This window comes from Columba livia, chromosome 12 (genome assembly GCF_036013475.1).
Source record: "Columba livia isolate bColLiv1 breed racing homer chromosome 12, bColLiv1.pat.W.v2, whole genome shotgun sequence".
Lineage (NCBI taxonomy): Eukaryota > Metazoa > Chordata > Aves > Columbiformes > Columbidae > Columba > Columba livia.
In genome coordinates this window covers 16,927,369-16,948,699 of record NC_088613.1, presented here as the reverse complement: position 1 = coordinate 16,948,699, position 21,331 = coordinate 16,927,369, and the positions used below count along the sequence as shown (strand labels likewise).

Here is a 21,331-nt window from a genome sequence, read left to right as displayed (position 1 = left end):
CACTTGACCAGCCTGGCTGTCCTGCAGCAGCGTGTTTCAGCAGAGTCCGTGTCTGTGGGGCAGTCACAGGGTGTGAATGTGGTGTGGGGCTGGGCTGTGTGTGTGCACACTCGCGGGGACGCAGCTGGGCTGCCTGGTAGGTTTGTGCCACTGTTAGTTGTGCTTCAACCTGCACAAATGGTCCTGACTATCCAAAAAAAGGTGATTCTCCCATGTTCCTTTCCAAAGCACAAGAATAAGAGTGGTTGCAAAAATGCTACAAAAACATATATTTTAAAAAAATCTACAACTCTGAACATTCTATAGCCACCTTTGCTCTGGTTAAATATTGTGTGCCCATACTTCTAATTTCCTCTGCACAGCTTGGAAGGAAGGAAGCGTCTCCTAAGAGGTAAAGAATCTTTTTCCAGAAACACCAGGCTACAGGCACAGGAGAACAAACCAGCCCAAATTCCAGCAGACATGGCCAAGCTGGATGCGAACAGTGACAGTGCTAAAGGGGCTGCAGCATTTAATAAGGCTGGGATGTTTACTTTTCTTTTTTGTTTTTTCCTCTCATATTTTTTTCTCTTTTATTTATTTTCCCTCCTCCATGAGTGGCTCTGTGTGTTTGTGTAAGAGGGAGTGTGCGCAGGAGACAGTGCAAGCAATACAACATTTTCTGTAACACGCAACATGTTTGTCGTAAATCAGCAATTGGAATAAATGCAATAAATGAACAGCCTCATTGTAAGAGGGACCAGTGAGTAAGACTGTTGCAAAGTTGTGACAGTTTTAGTTCATTAGGCATTTTCTGGCTAAATGAAGGCCAGATTTCATTTGCAGTGAAAAGTTCCATCCCCTGACTAGTCATATCAGATCTTACACCATGTTGGCATGCGTTGCTCTGTACCTCCTTGTTACATAAGCTCACTGGTTGGAACAAGGCTCTTACCTTAACATAGTGCCATACAGTGGCAGAGCCAGAAGGATTTGCTCTTTAATAAAGTATTTAAAAGCTGGGGTTTTTTTTAATCGTTACATAATTTAGCAAACGCCACCCATGGAGGCGCTGAACTGCCCAATGCGAGCGCGGAGCACAACGTCCCTACACACGCGCTCCTGGCTCACCTGGCCTCTCCTGATCGCACCATGCTGGGGATGTAGTGGATGCACTTTGCTGGGGGGCTGTGCCCTACAGAAATGTCCTATTGCCTTCAAGCGACTACTGAGGCTGTCACCGCCGCATGTGCAAATCCTGTGGCACAGGAGCAGCAACCACGTGTCTGCGGTGCAGCGAGCTGAGGATAACTGGCTCGAATATGATTGACTCCAGGAGTGCATTGTTCTTCTAAAAAATGCATAAAATAAGACAGAAGATGCCATTTTTCTTTAAAACTGAGAATGTTGTTTCAGTTTCTGATGTAAATTATTAAGATAGAGGCTTGTTTGTGTTGTTTCTTTTGGGTACCCAAGGGGCTGGAATTGCTGTAGGCTTAAACAAGGTGGAAACAGAGAGAGAAGTTCATGGTATCTCTGGGACAAGGAGTCGGTGTTTGGCTATGAGAACAGTAATATGGAGATTATATAGATTTCATGCATTGACTTAGGTGTGAAGAGCTACACATCCTTTTAGCGAGCAGCAGCTTCTTTCTGTGGGCATGATTTCTCAGGCAATGTCTGTATCACCTGCTTCTCCTCTCCCATCCCCAGCTGAGCTGCAGCCGTGCAGGGACGCAGCCCGTCGCTGCTGCGCTTGCTCTGCCCCGTCCCCGTTCCCCGGGTGCTGCACCCAGCTCTGACAGCTGCTTTAGCTCTGTGGCCCCCGCCATCCCCGCTCTGCCGTCTCCCCAGTGAAGGCAACGCCGCTCCTGCAGCGTCTGATCCTGCCGCAGCTCTGGCTTTGCCTCCACTAAGACCTCCCCACTCCTCCCCATGCTGTGACAGGCCTGCAGCACTAATCAACACCATCTCCCAGGACAGTTTTCTTCTCTTTTCCACCAGAGCACCCCTTTGGCCTCACTTCCTTCTCACCCATCCAGCACAGCTCTGCCACCCCAGCCTTCACTCCCAGCCCAGTTGCTCCCATCTGTTTTTCACCACGCAACCTTTTCTTTAGCCTTAAACATTCCTTCTGCCCCCGGTCCACCATCTCCTCCCGTCTGCTGCACGTGCTGGGCTTTTCATTTTTCCTCATGTGCGTACTTTTGATACACACAGTCATTCATCACTATCTATTCGAGGCAGCTGTGCAGAAACAGAACGTGCGGGTATTTAAACTTTGCTCCTTGTCCCCTACCACCCTGTTGACTTCACCCACTCAGTTCTTGGGAGCGCAAAGGCATTTAGCAGAATTTATTTTTCTCTCTCTCACATTTGTTCTGATGAAACGTAATGGCCTGTGCACAGAAACAGGCTGATTTCACCTGCACTGAAACCTGCAGAGCAATATGCATGAACTTTGGTGAATGAGACGTAAGATTAAATCTTGCTAGCAACCCCCTGCCCTCCAGCTTCTGAGGTAACCAATATTGTCTGAAACCCTTATCCAACTGCAAGGAAGCACTTATTACTGACACGACCCAAATATCCCAAAATACACGGTGTAAACAAAGACAATATCACACCCCATCAGTTTGCACCTTTATTTTTAAAAAATGAAATAGTCAAAGTACTTTCTTTTTCAAATATCGACACATAATATATTAACTTTTAATATTTACAGCGTGTTGCTGGGATGTTCTTGTAGAAAATGCATGCTTCTGGTCTGAAACCCAGAGCAAAATGCATCAGACCATTTAACTGCAGCCATATAACATAAACCTGTACAGTATCCAGTCACTATTCAGCACAGGAGTTAGAGCAGGAATAAAAAAATTGGGATCTATTGTTTCCTAGCAACGAGGCTGAGGCCATTATAACACAATTTCTGTAAGATCAGAACCTCTAACTGGTGTTAGACAAAAACTGAAGATCTTGGCATACATTGTAAACATTTTTACTGTTGATGAGAAAGCTGAAAAGGAACGTTACTTTGACATATATCGTATGCTATGCTTCTCTTTCTTGTTTATTGACACTTCGGCCTGAAGAGTATGAAGATTTTAATGTTTTATCATGGTTCATACAAGTAAAATATTGTCAAGGACACGATCTGATATACTAACATTTATTAAAAGGCTAAAGTCCACCACGAGATCTAAGGAAAAACTGGAAATTGTCAAACACGTTTCCTTAGACAAATAACGGCAGGTGACAAATGCCTGGACACATACAGCGAGCCCGACTCCATCGTTCCCAGTTTCTGCCGAGAAGCGACGCCTCTGACAGCCAGGGTGCCTTCGCCATGGTCACGCTTTGTATCGAGTACGGGTTTAAAATAACAGTCAGCATCCGACAGGGAAAACCCTCCCGTGCCGGGATGTGCTGAGCTCCGGCAGCTCAGGCTCAGCCAGGACCTGCTCTAACCCCCTCCTAAGCCACTGGGTCCGGCTTCCCGCAACACTGACCACTGGGAGAGGGTTCGCCCGGCGCCCGGAGCCCAGAGTAGGCAGGTAAGGTGGGAATACCCAGTGGCACGTAGACCAGGTCATACATATTTATTTGGCTATGTTCTACATAGATATCTATATATATATATTTATACCTTTGAAATGTTCTAGATCTGCTAAATCAATATGAAAGCAAAGGAAACATTACATGTACACACTGTTTGGCTGTCATAAAAAATATAGCACGTATTTCTCATGGCAGGTATTTGCTACAGGATAATGTGCAATAGTGGTACTTTTATTTTATTTTATTTTATTTTATTTTATTTTAATATTTTTTCACCTTCAGAAACTGTTTGCAGTGCAAAACACTAGCATCAAATTATCTGATCTAAATAACTGTATAAATTTCCATGCTGTTATTTTTCTTTTTTGCTTTTTCTCTTTTGGGTGTCTAGGTTATAGTGCAAAATCAAAAAAAAAAAAGCCAAAACAACAAACAAACAAATAAACACAAAAACAACAAAAAAGGCTGACAAATTGGTCTAACTACTAGGGAAAAGAAATGGAGACTGAAATACTCCCTGCCTCCATCTGAGGTTGTTCATGAACAAGATGGTCCAAAGCTCTTTGTTCGCTCCAGTTCTCATAAATCACTGCTGGCTGGCCCATGTGTAGCTGTGATTTCCTTTTCCAGCGCTCTTTCAGAAATAACCTGTTTCTTCAGCACTGCCACCTCAACACAACATTTTTATTCAGTTTCCTAAATTCCTGAAACTGTGACGATGAAGGCATTTTTTTGCTTTTGTAACCGGGCTGTGTAATGTCATGTGATTCTTTACACATCCGTATTCTCCTAGGAAATACTGTTCAAAAATGTACCTTAGACTGCACCCAGGAACTGGGAAAATGCCAAACCTACTTTCAGTGACAAACTTGTAACACATTTCACTCTTTGACCTTTTGGCATAATATGAGAACAACAGTAATCAAGGCAGTATTAAAAAACACAGCTGTAGGTAATACAAAGTGCATTTCCTGCATATAATACAAATATAATTTTAAGAAACTAAAGGCACAAGCTAACTAAATATGTATTACATACTAGAAATGCACAGTTCAAGGTAATTCTAATAGCTTCAAATATTTGTTTATAATGGATATTTAAAGCAGTTTGAAAATGATACCTCATCAGTGAATTGCAAAAAAGTATAATTGCTTAAAATATAAGTAAAATAGACTCTAATATTGACATCTTGGATCAGTGATAAAATACATCATCACATTTATGAATGCACTCTCTATATACAATTAATAAATTATTCTTCCATTGATTAAAAGTGTATTAGAGGCTCAAGGATTTGAAGGTCCATTTTTAGGCTGGTGTGGAGGTATTCAAATTCTCCATGATCGTATGGAAAATTATGGAAATCAGAGCTGTCACACCTGGGTGTTGTCAGCTCCTAATTCTGTACATTAGTTAATGATGAGCCCGATCAAAATGTGGAGGTACGGATTTTGGTCCACAGTTCCCCCTGGCTGGGGAGTAGAGGGAGGTTTCGGGGGCCAGGCTCAGCCCGACCCTGCACCCCCAGAGCTGCGCTGGCTCCTGGGGAGCCCAAGGGACAGAGACGCTCATGGTGTGAGGCTGGGACCCGGGTCCAAACCCCCGTGGGGTTCAGGTCCAGGTGTCAGCTCAGGCTCATCTCCAACTTTGGTACAGTCTGCTCCACTTGCCCAAAAACAAAGGAAAAAATAAAACTGGGGAGAAAGGAAGAAAGACAACGAAAGCGCTTTGTTGGCTTCCGTAAATATGAGCAGAAATAATTTCAATATATTTACTATGTCTGTTTTGAAAGAAATGTGCAATAACATCACTGTTACGGATACACAGGCTCTATAACAAGACTTCTAGCTCCTTCTGAAAGTCAGTAAAGGAAATCTGCTGCCTTGTGCTCCCCACTTCTTGTGTGCTCTCCCTTCCCTCCCAAAAATCAGGTCATTTAAAAATGACAAGCTGAAAGAAGGATCACCTACTCTGCTATGAAATAACTGTGCCAGCAGCGCATGATACCTTGGGAAATAAAAATTTCTGCCCATGCAATATAATGCTTTTCTATGTGCTCTAGATATTGAGCTGAAAAGTGAAGAGTCATCCCCAAAATATTCTACGTAATCACCATATTTACTATCCACACTTAGGTTCATCAACTCCCAACCCACCAATCTTCTTCAGACTCGAGAAAATGAATAATACAACAGGATTATTATTTTGAGATGAAGAGAACGTGATGCCTAAATCCAACAACACTGCAATTTCCAAATGGTCTGTGAAAGATGAGTCCTGGCCCCACGACTAGAGACAGGCCGGATCCTGCACGGCTTGTTGTTCCCGCACCCTGTGGACCCCCCAGCTGCACAACGAGAGGTGTCACAAAGCTCCGAGTTAAAGCCTGTCGCCTCGGGTGCTTGCACAGCCCTTCTATGGCCACCCCTGACACCTGGCTGGAGCCCAGGGCTGCGGGGCCACTCTGCGTCCCCCCACCAGGATGGTTGGCAGCTCCACGTGTGCTGCCGGGCTCCAGCAGAACCCAGTGTTGAGGGAAACCTCAGGTGAGAGGCCCCCATGGGCACAATGGAGACCCAACATGACGTCCACCACTGAGAGGCCGAGGGGTGGCTACGGCTGAGCAAAGCTACAGTCCACACAGGAGAGCTGTTCTGTGCTGAATCCAGTTCAAGTCAGGCTTCCCAGGTTAGAAAATCCCTCAGGTCACAGCTGTGAGGACATGAGTGGGGCTGGCGAGCAACTACAAAGGTTCCATACACAGTCTGGTTTCTGTGTGCGATCCCTTACGGGAGATCTCACTGGGATAAAAACTACCCAATAAACAAGGGTTGCAGAGTCAGGCTCTGTAACCTTTTAAATAATTGGTGAGTTATTAAATCAACGACAACAAAAAAGTTGTGTTTAGAAGAAGAAGGCAGAGCACGCTGGGCTCCCCCCACCCCGCGGGGCCGTGCGGTGTCACCCCGGGCACCTGGTGCGCAGGTCGCGCTGCTCAGCTGTCAGGACTCTGCTTCTGACTTGTTTGAATACTGCCACACAAGAACTAAAAATCGTCACTGTCATCTCTCAAAGAGTCAAACGAACAATATTAAAATACCATCTTCTGTCACATTTAAAGGCAGTTGGATATGTTTTTTTTTCCTCTATATTTATATATACAGAGTTCTGATCTAGAAAAACCAATACAATAAACCATTTTACGTTTAAAAACAGGCAGTCTTTGGTGACGCAAGGGCAGAGATTTTCTTTGTTACCTTCTGCCTATTTCACTCTGTCTCATAAAGTGAATATTATTGGCACTGTCAGAAAGTTCGAGATACTGCTCCACAGACAAAACAAAATATCCATCGTAGCCTTGTACCCGCCCAGTGCTTAAAAGCTGCTGTTTCTCTCCATCTGTCCATGCCCTGATACCTTCTTCCCCCTCCTGCAGCCGCCTCTGTTCCTTAGTCCAGGCCTGAGCCACAGCTCTCTGTCTGGCTATCTCCAAGACATGGTTCTTTTCTTCTTCCACCGTTGTTCCATACCGAACGTTGAAGCACAGCGCACCGTGCTGGAGCTGGATGTCAGCAAAGCGTCTAGTCCTTCCATTGATCACAGAAGTCATCTGGGACACTGTGACATTGACGCCATTCTCCAAGATGCGTCGTCCTCCGGTGTTGCCGATTAGGGCCAAATCTTCTTCCAAAGACCCCAGTTTGATGAAGTAATGAGTGTCTCGGCCCTCTATGGTGAAATGCAGGTTCTCCAGATAGTGAGCATTGTTGAGGATGGCAGCAATGCGCCGGCTGTCTTCATTAGCCACGCCTATCACATCAGCTGTCACTATACCATCCTTGATGGCGAATTTGATGCCTTTTCCAAATACTGAAGGAATGGCTGCAAATCTTGGTTGCTTCACACCCTCATAGCACTTGCCGTCACTATACCTGGGTGTCATAGGAAGTTGGTCCAAGGATATAAAGTTTCGGAGTTGCTTTTGTAGCTCACACTGAATACCCAGGATAGTCTGGAAAAGAAATTACCAATAGTTTGCAGGTGAGGCACCTTGCAGATCATTATAGTGTTTCACAGACCATACTAATCTCTTAATTGTTTAGAATGGATCTTCAATTCATTTGGAAAACATTGCACACATCTACAAAGCCTGGGAATATGCACAGGCTTTCTAATCAACTATGGTATTGCTTTCTGTCTCTTGGAGTATTTTGTTTCTAGAAAGCAAATGGAAAATGTGTTTACCACAAATGCTATTTTCGTATTTATTCTTTTGTTTTTTTCACTTCCTTCCCCCTTGAATTGTTACTCTTAATGGCAGGTCTGTTGACTCTTAGGTGTGGGGAAAACTGAACTCAAAGCTGTGCTCTTTCACATGATTCTATGCTTAGTGTCTGTGCTTCTAATTACATCTTTTGTTATACACCAGTAACATTTTTTATAGCCCATTCTTTAAGATAAGCAGGCTGTGAAGGTCTCAAGGCACTAGGAAAATAGGAACCCATCTGTAGATCTTGCTCCCCATCAAGGCTAAAAACCAATCTCACTCCAACTGTCTGTTTGTTTTTTAACACTATACCTATCAATTCACCTTCTTCTGTGCCTTTGTAATAGCTTCTTTAATATCATAGAGAAAATTTTATATGGCCATGCTCCTACATCTGGATTGAGCTCTGACCCTCCAGCCCTCTGCAACTTGTGCAGTCATTTGTGCATAGGAAAAAAAGTGTGTTAAATGGTATGAATGTGAACTTGCAACACGTCAGACTTCCTTTTCCTGAGAACCTCACAGGAAAGGCATATTTTCTCGCTCATCTTCGCAAAATCATATTTCCTTGTTAACAGATACTCATGTGGTCAAATGCAAAACACAAACACCTGCTCAGAATATTGGTAGTTCGTCCCGTTGCAGTTACATTGATTGCTAGACCCTGGTAGCTGCTGCATGACTTTTCTTTACTGAAAATAAGCCCTGGAGAAAGGTTGAGCTATATAGATCCCCCTTCAAATCCATAGCAAAAGTTCTGTTTTGCTGCACTAATTACGCAGAGGTAAACAGCTGCAAAGTTCCTTCATTGTGTTGCTAAAAGCTTCTTCTTAAAACTCTTCTCCACACTGATACCTGTACATAATGTGAAAACATTAAAGTTTCAAGCATTGTTAGACTATTTGCCTTGCCTATTACATAGAAAGATAGTCACACTGTTTCCTTCATTTCAAGTATTTTCTAATCAAATTCCATAACTTAGTATTAGAAGCAGTGGAACAGAGTTTCTGCTCACCTTTCCAGGATCCCACTCTTGGGTTTTTGTTTGAAGCTGTAGAAGTTCGTATGTTGTCTCCAACGCTTCTATCTCTGGTTTTGGGAATCCAGGTAGTACGTTGTGCAGCTGGAAACCAAACAGCTCCAGCCAGCTCCCAATGTCTACAAAACAAGAAAAGGATACGGGCAATAAGGAACAAAAATCCTACAAAGAGTGAGGGTAGTCTGCAGAAATCCCAGCTATGCAGAAATAATGATTTCACATCAATTTGTGTTATCAGTACTGGCTAAAGCATTTATCATAGCAAATACATTATTCCATTTCAAAGCATAGCTATTCTGAAATCAATGGTGTAACTTCTAACTATTTAGAGTGGAAAAATTCAAATTAAGCTGCCTCCATTCTTCCCTTAATTTTAGCACTTAGAAAAGCAGCAGAAACAACTATTAATTATTTTCTTGTTTACCTCAGAGGCTATAGAAAACAGATGAAGCTCAGTAAGATGTTGTCTACTAAAGAAATGACTTTAATCTATGCAAGATTAGAGCCGAACAATAACTTTGGATGTGTGCAAAAGATTTCTGGAGTCTTGAATCCACACCAGAACTTGATCAAAAGTTCTATTTTCGTGAGAAACATATTAGTTTTACCTGTTGTATACTTAGCAACATCTTGGATTCTGCCGACTGGGTAATTATTTTCAAATGAGTAGAGATTAAATGGTTGTGGAACAGCATTCAGATGTTTCCATATATGATGATTTGGTGTCGTCCACCGACCAGCAATGACATCATAGTCCCGCTGACCTAGATGAACTAATTTTGTAAGAGAATCATAAAGCCCTCCATGAAAACCAATGATAACCTGGAAATCTGGGTTAGTGTCCTGGTAGATCTCTCCATATGGGGTGTACAAAATTTCTTTTATGACTTGGCCCCGACTGCTAAATACAGCTAGAGGTGTTCCAGTGTTATCACAGGCAACATAATATTCTTCTCCACTGCTTAATTCCATTGCAATGAGATGACCTTGAAGATCATAATACAGGGATGTTATTTCCGAGCTAGTATGATTGTACAAGTGAGTAACTCTTATTGGGTTGGAGAGATCTGCATAGAAGAACTGTAAGTGTTGTCCTAGGCTTGATTTGCTGGCAACTCGTCTTCCAAGACCATCATAACAGTATTGCACCGTCCAGCCAGCCACTTTGTTGTATGCTTTGCTCAGCAGACCATTAGAGTTGTACTCAAAGATCTCATTGCCTCTTTGCCTGAGAAAACCATCTTCGTCCATTTTATATTGAATTTCTCCAAGTCTGGTAATGCGATCTCTCAGATCGTATCTCAGAGGAGTGAGGCGTGCACTGTTTCCATGGCTCAGCAAGTTGATGTTGCCGTTAAGGTCATAGCTGTAGCGCCACTGAGTTTTATCATTCACAGACACAGTCTGAAGTTGACCATCAGCATCATATTCATAAAAATATCTTGTTATATTGGCATCTACACCTACGCGTATATCACAGATCACCATACGACCCATATTATCATACTGGATGGTCATCCAGTAAGCGATAGACTTGAGAATTTCATATTGTACTTCAATCACCTGACCATTGGCACTAAAGATTTTAGTATGTTTCATCACAGTGGTGGTTATAACTTGGTTTAAATCATAATTAATTACACTGAATTTTCCAAATTGTTCAGTCCTGCCAGAAACATCGACGTAACGGTACAGATCTATGGGAAGAGGCGTCTCGTTTATCATGGCCTGCATGCTTGTGACACGGAAGTTGTTGTAGCTGTAGTCGAATCTGGCGTTTACAAGGCCTTCTTCACTAAATCTGAAGATTTGGCGACCAATAAGTGGACCTGTCCAAAACAAACAGGGGAAAGAGGAAAAGCAAGAAAAAGAGTTAATTATGTCCACAGTCTACATACCCTACAGATCTAGCACACACAGGCAATGAACTCATTGCCTCATAGCCTTATTGCTACTTGACTGTCTCAGAAAATACCATTAACTAAGAATATGTTAGATTATTCTCTTACAAACCATTATTAATGCTTGCTCTACAAAATACTTCTATTTTATTAACATTTGTTTAAATCAATGTTATTTTATTCATTATTATGATTTCTGTTTACTTACAAGATAACTCAAAATTTATTTCACATGGTGATTTCCTTCCTCATATAAACAGTCCTTTTGAATTTATGTTATATTATGGTATAAACGGGGAAACTTGGAAATACAAACAATAAACCAACTTGATTTAGTATTTAGCAAATATCCACACAGTGGAAGAAAAACAATCAAACATTATAAGAGCTATTCCATACCAAGCAATAAAAAGAAAACTGTATTTCAAATGGGACAGCTATATATGCCTATGGACACAGACACAGAGATATACACACGTATTTTTCTTTTGAAACATAAAATATAGGAACTCGTAGACATAAAAATAATGGAATTTCATGCCAGGTAACTGCAGGATCAGGGCCAAAAACTTTGGCAAAGTAGTCACATTTACACAAACCTGTTTGTCTGTATCTGATGGTACAGATGAACCCATCATGCATTAAATGTATTGTCTTAATAACCCCAGAAGACTCCTCGTAGGTGAACGTGACTTGCGTAGTATCATAAAGAATCTCGGAAAGTCGGGACTGTTTGGTGTATTTATAAAGGACTCTGCGTCCTGTCCCAGGATACAAGGTTTGCAGAAGCCGTCCGTCCCTGGCGACGTCCTGGATGAAAGCTGCGTGGCTGTCTGGAGGGGTGTAGATGTTGCGGTAGTACCCGACGGAGAGCATGGTCTGCAGGGCATGGCGCACCATGCTGGGCATGGTGACGGACAGCAGGTAGTCGGACTGGTCGTACTCAAAGATGTAGCGGCGCTGGCTGTGCAACAGGAGCATCACGGACTGCAACCAAATGGGAACGGCAGAGTCAGCGGCTGATCAAGGACATGATTATTCATCTACTGAGTGTCTGAAGGTTAAGGAAACACTGAAACAACCATTCACTCTTGTAGTTTGCTCCTACTGTCTATACAATTCCACATGAAGCTTTCAGCTCCAGGAGACCTGGCCAGCAAGCTGGTACAAAACAGGTGGAGATTAATAATAAGTCTAGAGGTAAGGACCTCCAAACTGGAAGGCAGATGTAGCTCTCAGTAGCATTTCAGTCTCATGCTGACTTGCTGTGTTGCTTTGAAATATTTAGGTCATCCTCCCAGAAAGCAAAACCAGAGGGAACCTCTTCCTCACACACAGGCAGAGCATCTGCACCAGCAGCTGTTTCCAGAAGAGGCGGAAAAGGGAAACTTGTAATGGTGTGTACAAGGGGTTGCCACTCTGCATATCTCTAGCACAGACCTGCCCCTTTGTCTGTATGTCTTCTATTAAATGGATGCTGGCCCAGAGGTCACAGTATCTCCCTGCTTACAGACGGATTAAAATAGTCTGCAGGTTCTTTGGTGTGACTACTTCTATCTCTAGTTTTCAACATTTACAAATAATAGAATCTCTACACAGGCACTTGATATTTGTTCTGTGTTGGTTAATTGTGGCTGGTCAATGAAATCTAATTTGTTTGGCAGATGAAGGTGCAAGCATGGCAGACATTTTTCTGTGCAAATTGAAAGCTTGGGTTCTGGAAGACTTGGCACCAGCTATTTGCCAAGTCACAGAGTACAAGCCCACTGGTGACCAGCCACTGTTGAAACAAGCATAATGAAAACACAGAGTGAAAATCTACGGAAGAAGTTTGTAGCCTTCCCTCAGCTCAAGAAAGCGGTTCGGCTGGACCAGAGCACGGCACGTCCTTGCACGGCTGCCCGAGCTGGGACAGGCTCTGACGCTGTGCAGCTCCAAGCTCACAGCCCAAAACTACCGCACATAAGCAAATTTGCCAGGCTCCTGCACGACTGAGACATCATGCAAAAACAAGTCTTGTGAGGAACTATGTGGCTGCTTTTTCACAGAACACTGAGGAAAGAAATCAGAAAAAAAAGGGTTTTTTTCCCTCTAAACTCAAAAATCTTCTCTGGGAAAAAACCACAAAGAGCTCAGCCTCAGGATGTGTTAAGTAACACTGGCCCTGAGCCACTTTGTTCTGACAAATAAAAGGAGTGCTTATTCAAGGACCAAAGATAGGCTAAGCCTTGGCCATCCTCTCTGCACCCCCAGCCCTCCCAAGATGTATTTCTTCCTGCCTTTGGTGACAGACACCTGTCACCTGGACACAAGCCAGTGAGCACCAACATGTGCCACTCACAAGTCACCCTCTGCCAACTGGTGACGACAGGCCTGTGCAGCGAGCTCGTTCTGATCGCTTTATTGCTGCTCTGCCAAGCATTTCCAACACGTACAGCGTTTATTTTGTTTTCAACTCCAGTCAAGAGTCCCCAGTCTGCAGTAAACCACTGGCTGAACTCTCTCCCAGCGCTGATGTGATGCCTCTCTCTATATACTGCTCCCGGGCCTGTTTTTAATCTGTCTGCCATTGACAAAGTATGAATAACAAGATCAGAAACATCTCGAATATAACTTTAGGGCCCCTGTGTGCTATTTTTACAGCACTTTGTGGCTTTTCCACTTTTGTCCAAGATAGTAAAAGGATAGACAGTACAAGGGTTGGAGACTTAGTATCCTCTCCAGCCTGTTAGAGGAGACCGTAAAGAGAAAGAGAAAAAAATAATAAATTCGCAATTCATCCTAATAATATTACAATAGATTTTTCAACTCTTTGCACTAATTGGATTCTAATTGTTTTAAAGGATTTCAGAGGGCAGCTCACAAAACATCCAAAAAGCTGTCATTTTATAAAAGCAACCACAGCCTGGTCAACCATGAAACGCTTGATGCCCCGTGGGATATGGAGACAAACAGCCCATGGCAAGTGCTTGGGCTTCTACTGGGGATGGAAGTGCTGAGCATCACCACTAGATGTCATACCCGTCCAACATACACACGCAGCCGCTCATCTGTTTCGTCTGGTGGTAAAGGAGAGATTTTATAACACCATTAACTAATTGAAGAAAGTGACAAAACAACAGGAATTGAATTTCATCAGCAAAAAATATTTACAGTGCTACTATAGTAGTGCTTTTTAAAACTCAAACTATTTGGGCTAATTTTGGATGGGGTAGAGATTTTTGAAGATGTACAATTAACACATCAAGTGCTAAAAAATGAAGAATTAAATAACTATGAACTGGAAGCAAACTATTTAATTGATTTTTTGATAAAAGGAATCATTGAGTCTTATGAGGTTTCAGGCAACCTTTAGGAATCATTACACAATTAACGCAATGAGTTATTGACTTTAATGGAGCCACAGACTGATATTTCAATGTCTAATTTTGACAGTGAATTCATCTTTCTTTGGCACAAGGAACAAACAGCACATTAAATAGCTGGTAGATTATGTCCATGGTGTGTCTGAATTTCAATAGCTTTAAAAACAAGTTACAGCATAACCCAAGCCTGGTGCTACCTGAACCAGTAAGGCTTTTGCTATTTGCTTCTACAGGATCAGGATTTGGCCACTTATGTAGAATTCCAGAGTAACAGTTTTAAGTTATATGACTTTATTTATAAGCTCATAAAAAACGAAGAACAGATAAAGTGGTTTGGAAAGATAAGAAGCATACATCTTTCCAAAATCTTGGTCCATTACGCCCAAAGAAAATATGAAAGAATCTCCAAAAGGCACATTGCCCAAATATTTGAAAGCTGTACTAAATGCTTGTTTACTTGCAATTTGCAGAAGAGCATACAGACAAAAGAAGCCCTGACAAATTTATCTGAAGCAAACTTCTGAAGCTTCTGGGGTCTGCCAATCTTTTTAACATGTGCAAGAACCATAGTGCATGCAGACAGGAAGGAATCGCATTTTTATGCATTCTTCAGCCTAAATGATTTTTTTTCTCTGGGTTAGGTTTCAGTTTTTTTGAAGATCAAGCTTAAATACATTCAAAATAAGTACAGCAAAGTTTATCTTAAAAGTACACATGTTGAACTCCAAAATATATAAATAACTTCAAAGTGATTGGATTTCCTGCGTGTAATACCCCTATCAGTTTCACCTCACCTGCCCCCTCCCAGCCTTTCCTGTGCTTAACAGGTTCAGAGAAACGTTCTGCAAACTCAGGCTGTATTGGATAGTCCAAGATGTTGCTATTTAAAAAAAAAAAAAGAACACTATTTGAATACAATTTCACACTAAATTCTGAAAGCTTTAAAAATACAGATTGGCTTTTTGGTTTTGAGAGACTGTTTGGATGCTGTTTTTCCTCAGTCTGTAAAACACTTGTTCCCCCATTTTGTGACCATTATTCATAGACATAAACGAAAATTACAACACTCAGGCAAGTTAGACACAAAAAGCAGAATGATAAGTCCTTTAAATACTGAAATAATCTTTCTCCTCACAGGATCAACCCCTTTTTTTTATAGCACAGCACTGAATAGGTGCAGGTTCGTAACTACTGGCTCAACATTTTGGCTTGAAAGAATGGTGTTTATGGGGAGCAAAAAGTTCCCTTTCAGTGACTGTTATATTTCTGACTATGTTATACAGAGCAGCAACATGTTTTTCAGCAGTGACAGTGTCCATTGTTCACCTGAACTTGGACTGAGACCAATAAGTCATTATTCCCTACCAAATAAACAAATCGGAGATGCTGATAACTTTCTTCAGAATGATGGTGGGATTGAATGGATGACATGTAAGTCTAAGCATGTCCAGAGACATCTTAATCTAGTTATGTAATTGTATGTATTTTCTGTTTAAAAAGTCTGAAATACTCTTCCAAGAGGTAGCATTATAACACAGTTCACAATATAATATCTATTTCAAAACAAATATTTTTGCCTTGGTACAACAATCTGCTTTTAAAATTATTTACCTTTTCTAAATATGTGTAACTCCATATTTTACCATCCGCCCATGTTCTGGAAATTATGTTCCCACTTGGATCATACTCCATTTTCTCAGTCCACGTTCCTCTTTGGATATAGGTGACTAATCCAGAATGTGAATATGTGATATTGACCTCATTGTACTTGCTGATGGGAGACCATAAAATTGGGCGTCCTGTCTGGTCATACATAATCCGAAGAGTGAATTTTCGATGATCATCATAAATCTTTCCTGTTCTGGTTACGTGATCGAAATCAATGGAGAGCAGATTTCTGTTGTGGGCCTAACACAAAAATACAGTAAGGTAAGAAAACAGCACATCTTAAATACACACAATGCAAATACTTCCATGTCAAATAAAAACGTGCAATGGTTTAACACTACAATGGAAAAATTAGGCCTCATTACAGACAAGAAAACACATAAATATTCAGCTGAGAAACAGAAGGATGAAGAAACAAAATGCTGCTTGCATTCACGGTTATTACACTTCGCATTACAGGATGCTTCCTGTTTCCATGTGCTAAACCCTCATCTCTGCTCTTGCCTTTTCCGAAGTTTTTCTTCTTCTCAGCTTTCGTATCTCTGTGGATGGACTTTATGATTCCAGCCAAAGATGGGTAGTTAAGCCCATAAATTAGCGATGATATCCACATTTGAGATGTGCAAAATTTGTTAAACTTACTGTGTAACAGAGCGACTGCGCTGTGATCTGTTAACATTTACGGTCCAATAGCAAGATGCAGAGGGGCAGCCCTATTCTTAATTTGAAATCAAGTTCAAAGCTGAGTCAGGTTGACAAAGACAAAATATATTTCTCTAGTGCTTTCATCATCTGCCTCCTTACATCATTCAGTCACTGGGCAACCACTATTAAACTCCATTTAAATCAGAGATACAACTGAGGGAACCATAAAACATTGTTCATTGACTTGTATTTCTCAGATCAATGCTCAACACACTCATTGTATTCATCTACTGTATTTTATCTAATCACTTGTATTAATTTATTCCAATTAATAACTTCCTGACGGCAGAGATGGTATCAGTGCAAGTGCTCGCAGAGCACACAGCACCAAGACCTGGAGGCAGAGCCGTAAAGTAAATGGTTAAGAATACCTGTTTAATAATTCAAGCTGTGATCATATGGTGGCAGTGATTAGAAAGAACTTTCTTTTCCTTTCTCCTTTCTCTTTTTAGATACAAAATGATCTGAAAATCTAGAAGAAGCAGGTGTTCTTTCTTCAACTACCATTCCTGGGGTTTTATATACACACATGTCTAACTTTAATAGTGTTCATTTACAATAGCTATAAAATACCTATATACCCCTGTAGACTGCTGTAACTATTACAATTTATGCTCTAATGATAGTTAAGGAGCTCAGGTAAAATGTGATGCTCAGTTCAACTATATTTGCTTGTATACAGTCTGATGGATTAGGTTTATTATATTTATTTGCAAACTTCATGTAATTTCTGAAAACAAATCCTCTTGTGGTAAAAAAACTGAAAAGCGAGCAGGGGTTATACCCTGGCTTATATTCATTTATTGTCTGTGTACATATTTAATGTTCTTATTGCTATTATTATTACTATTGTAGAATGCAGTTAGGGGAAAGAAAAGTCTTGAATACAAATTGCTTGACATCTAAATTTCAGGCATGATACAAAAAATAATGAAAACCAGAGGCAGAATTTGCAGCAAAGTAGATAGCAGCAGTATTTGAGAGCTCGTGGAGCTAAAATAAGATTTGGATGGATGCCACTGCTTCCCGTACATTCCACATTCTATGTCTCACTTATTTACTTCCTCAGATTTAAGTTAAATTTAACACCCTTCTCAAGGTGAGACAGGACAACACATGGGTAGTGGGTCTCAGCTCAGTGTTGTCACTGAAAAGCTGATTTCAAATCCCAGTGTCGTCTTAAAGATGACTCCTGCAACACACACGGAATGTAGTAAGGAGCTCCTGTGAGAGGCTGGAGCTCATGCGTTCTGTTATAAGTCAGGGAAACTGGTTTCTGAAAGCAATGGCAGGTCAGAATTTCAGCAGGTGAAAACAGGGAGAAAAATTCAGCTGACTTCAATAATAATGTTAGTAGTGCATAAAAAGATATTTATTATGTGTTTTTAAACATTCATTGACTCCCATTAGTTTCACAGTTAGAAATTTTGCAGTGTAAATAATCACAGAAATGTGCAGCTCTCTTGACTTTCATTCTCAAGACTAAACTGTCTACGATGTGTAAAACAGATGAGATTGTGTTATTTCCTTGTCTGTGTTTTGATTTGAGCCAATGTAAACTGATACACACTGGCAGAGGATTTGTTCCTGTCATTAGAACTTGCCGTAAGACTGGTAAATAAGGGGAGATCATTTGCTAAATGCAATAATAAACATAGCTGTCAAAGCCTGTATCTGCAGGACTTTTGAGTTGAGGCCATTGGGTTATGTGCATTTTTTAATTTTAAAAAAATTAAAAAAGCAAAAATAAGGAGACTGACCAAGCATTCAATTTTCAATTTGGTAGATACTCAGTTGTAAAACCTGGACTGCATCCAATGCCAAGTTCTTCTAAGTTATGCAAAAGACAGGAGGGAACAGAGCTGCATTCTAATCAGTATATTACTATGCATCATGCTCATTGGTTTTAACAACAGCCTTTGCCTCATTTTTAGAAGTCAATTAAAACAGCAGCTCAATTGATAAAAAAGAAGTCTTGGTAGATTAAGATTGATGTTAAAATGCCTGATCGTACATAGATTTATTATTAATATAAAATGCATACATGCCTACAGACTCACATACTTTCAGAAAGTGTCAGGGCAGGCAGTTCTGCAGTTAAAAGAAACCTGTGATTAACTCCTGTTTCTCTCATTGATTTAGATACTGAGATGAAGCTAGATGTCTGTTCTAGCATTTCAGTTCACTTAGTCACTTTTGCTCTATTTCTAGAGCAAGGAATTCGCACCATGCAAAAACCCCACTTTTTAAAACACAACATTTACAGCATTATTCAGAACGTGCTAACAGTAGCCTCTTTCCAAAACTTGAAACAGCACTAATAGAGTGACATACTTTGAGGATGGTTGCCAATTGTGATTAAGAGTTAAGAATGTTAGGACCAGGAGGAAAACGAAAAGCTTTCTTCTTCTCAACTAGGTCATCCTTTACCTCACCCAGTTACCCACCTTCTAATTTATACCTCTTAGCACTCAAAGCTGTTTGTTTCGGTGATGGTATCAGGACTGATCTCTAAGTAACATCTTTAAACCTTATTTCTATGCTTTTTTTTTCTTTCCTTTTCTTCTTCCCCTTCAGAAAACTCTTCCATTGTGCTGTGTTTTGCTTTTTCTTTAAATGATGGCTCCCACAAGTCCGCACCTTTCCATTGAGAACTGATCCAATCCCCAGAACTTTTCTTTACATGTATTTTCAAAGTTCAGCATAGTTCTTCCTGCCCTACATTGCAAGCTTTCTAACACATTTCCTATTATGCTAGTCATGGCATATCAAGAGTTTAAAAACTTTCTTTTTTACAATATGACTTACTAGAAGTTTTCAGAAGGTCCCACCAGAACCTCATCCAGCATAAGGGCTTCTAATGATGCTATATTTTTTCCCCAGCAGTACTCAAGGATCTGTCAACAGTAAGCTTTAAATCCCTTCATTAATTGGTGCAATGCTTCAAACACACTATATGATGGTATTTTTGCTCCTGATGTCCCGCATATTTCCTTTAACCACCGAATAAAGATAGCTGTCCCTGGGTAGATTCTGCTGCTTGTTGCCTTCCTTGCCAGCTGCACCATTCAGCTGCCTCCCAAGACAGAGCTATGAGGATTCACACTATGCCAGAGAGGGGCCAGTCAGAAGTTGGCCAAGAAAAACTAAATGAAGCTTTCCCCCACTTCCGATGTCCTAATAAAGTAACTGACTTCCAATTCTGAAAGCTGCTCTTTCAAACAGGTATTTCAGATGCAGTGGTCAGTCTGTCCAGATCACCCAAGACTTGTGTTTTTGATTGGTCAGAGAAGTTGAAAATCAAACAGATGATACACTTCAAAAAATACACAGTAAATCATCACCAAAAGACAATACAGAGTTTTAACAACCATCTCTATATTTTCAGAGCAAACAGATATACCTTCAGAGATAATTCCTATCCAGAAAGGCTATAGTTAATAAAGTAATATTTTTAAGGCCAAAATTTGCAGTCCTACTACTGGTACAGACATTTTAAGGGGTATTCATGTGAAAAACAGAACCAATTTAATAAAAAGCCTGTTCTGCAAGGTAGCAGATTCTTTGAGCCTTAGCGTTACCTAATTGAATGTTGAATGTTGACCATCTGTCATTGTAATCTATGAGTTCTCCTCACAGGCAAATATAAACCACAGATGCAATGTCAAAGCAGCTAGAGCCATAGCGTAACCCAGCCAGAGCGAGCCAGGGGCTTTGGGAGCCGGAGGCAGAGGGCAGGACACACAGCCTGTCTGATGCACGGGGGCTCTCCCATTGCTTGGGTTTGCAGGATGGGCGCTGGCAGGACACCCAAGGTGTGCCCGGCAAGACCTCCTGCCCCAGGCAGAGTCTGGCACCTGTGATTTTGCCCAGAAGAACGAGGGTTGACAGATCTGAGAGCGGCAGAACATGGATCCAACTCTGCTGCTGTGCCAGAGCAACTACGCACCGTCCTTTGCTCACAGCTTCTTCCAAAGCTGTAATTAACTTCTTAGTCAAAAAAGAAGAGCAAGAAAAAGAGTAATTATGTCTTGAGGTCAAGTCTCACAAGCAAATTCAAACAGAGATGAAACACTCCCGCAACTGTCAGAGGAGTTTGATTTTGAAATTCATGGCTGGGGCCCACCATTGATAAAAACTTTCCGCTGCTCTTATTATAAAATAGAACATTTCAACACGATTTTAGTTCAATGGCTTTCAAAGGGAAAACTGCACTTTACAGAAGAGGAAGCCTTACCCTTAGCCTTCTCTCAAACGTGGAAATATTGCCTTTGGTCTGCTCCCTCCTTTGCCTCCATTCAATGAGATTTGAGTTATGCTCACCAGGAAGGGAGATATTGCACTTCCCTAAAGTGGGGCTGACAACCCCTGCTAGAATATGAGGCTCCGTGTTAAGCGTGATTTCCATTCCACTGGCAAAGGTGACTCTCAGAGACCCATCTGGGCTGACCCGGTAGATACTCTGCGTGTTATCTGTCAAAAAACAACAACCAAAAACAGGCAACAGAGAAAAGTTCAGATCTCTGGATTTACGAGGCAAATGTTAGGTGCAATAGGGATTTGTTTGTCCCCAGGTTACAGACAGCTAAACGTACTGAACCAGCTGCAGTGTGGTTTTTGAAACCTGTAACCTACAGGCCTTCCCATGTCTAAAGAGATCTTTGTTACATTTGGCTTGATGATTTCCATCGTGAAGGTTTCCTGAAGCAGTTTCTGCATTCAGCATACTTACAAGTATGCAAACCCACAGGCTGGGTTCTGACCACTGCTATTCTGATGATTTTAGCACATTGGGATCTGTTAACAAGATAGTGTACTGCTTGAATGACTGCAATGAGTAGGTGAAGTC

The 21,331-nt window shown here is 41.3% G+C and overlaps 1 protein-coding gene across 12 annotated transcripts in view; it reads right to left on the bottom strand.

Annotated features, from left to right (window-relative positions):
• Positions 1–2,610: 2,610 nt before the first annotated feature.
• The window catches only part of TENM1 (teneurin transmembrane protein 1), an 814,857-nt gene continuing 796,136 nt past the window's right edge, over positions 2,611–21,331 (bottom strand). For all 12 annotated transcript variants that reach the window (XM_065077940.1, XM_065077943.1, XM_065077939.1 and 9 more), the window contains 6 exons: positions 20,720–20,955; positions 15,721–16,017; positions 11,344–11,731; positions 9,452–10,672; positions 8,820–8,962; positions 2,611–7,549 (listed from right to left, as the gene is read on the bottom strand). In XM_065077940.1, coding sequence (XP_064934012.1) covers positions 6,791–7,549; positions 8,820–8,962; positions 9,452–10,672; positions 11,344–11,731; positions 15,721–16,017; positions 20,720–20,955 — 3,044 coding nt within the window. In that variant the 3' untranslated portion in view covers positions 2,611–6,790. The remainder of the gene's footprint in view (positions 7,550–8,819; positions 8,963–9,451; positions 10,673–11,343; positions 11,732–15,720; positions 16,018–20,719; positions 20,956–21,331) is intronic.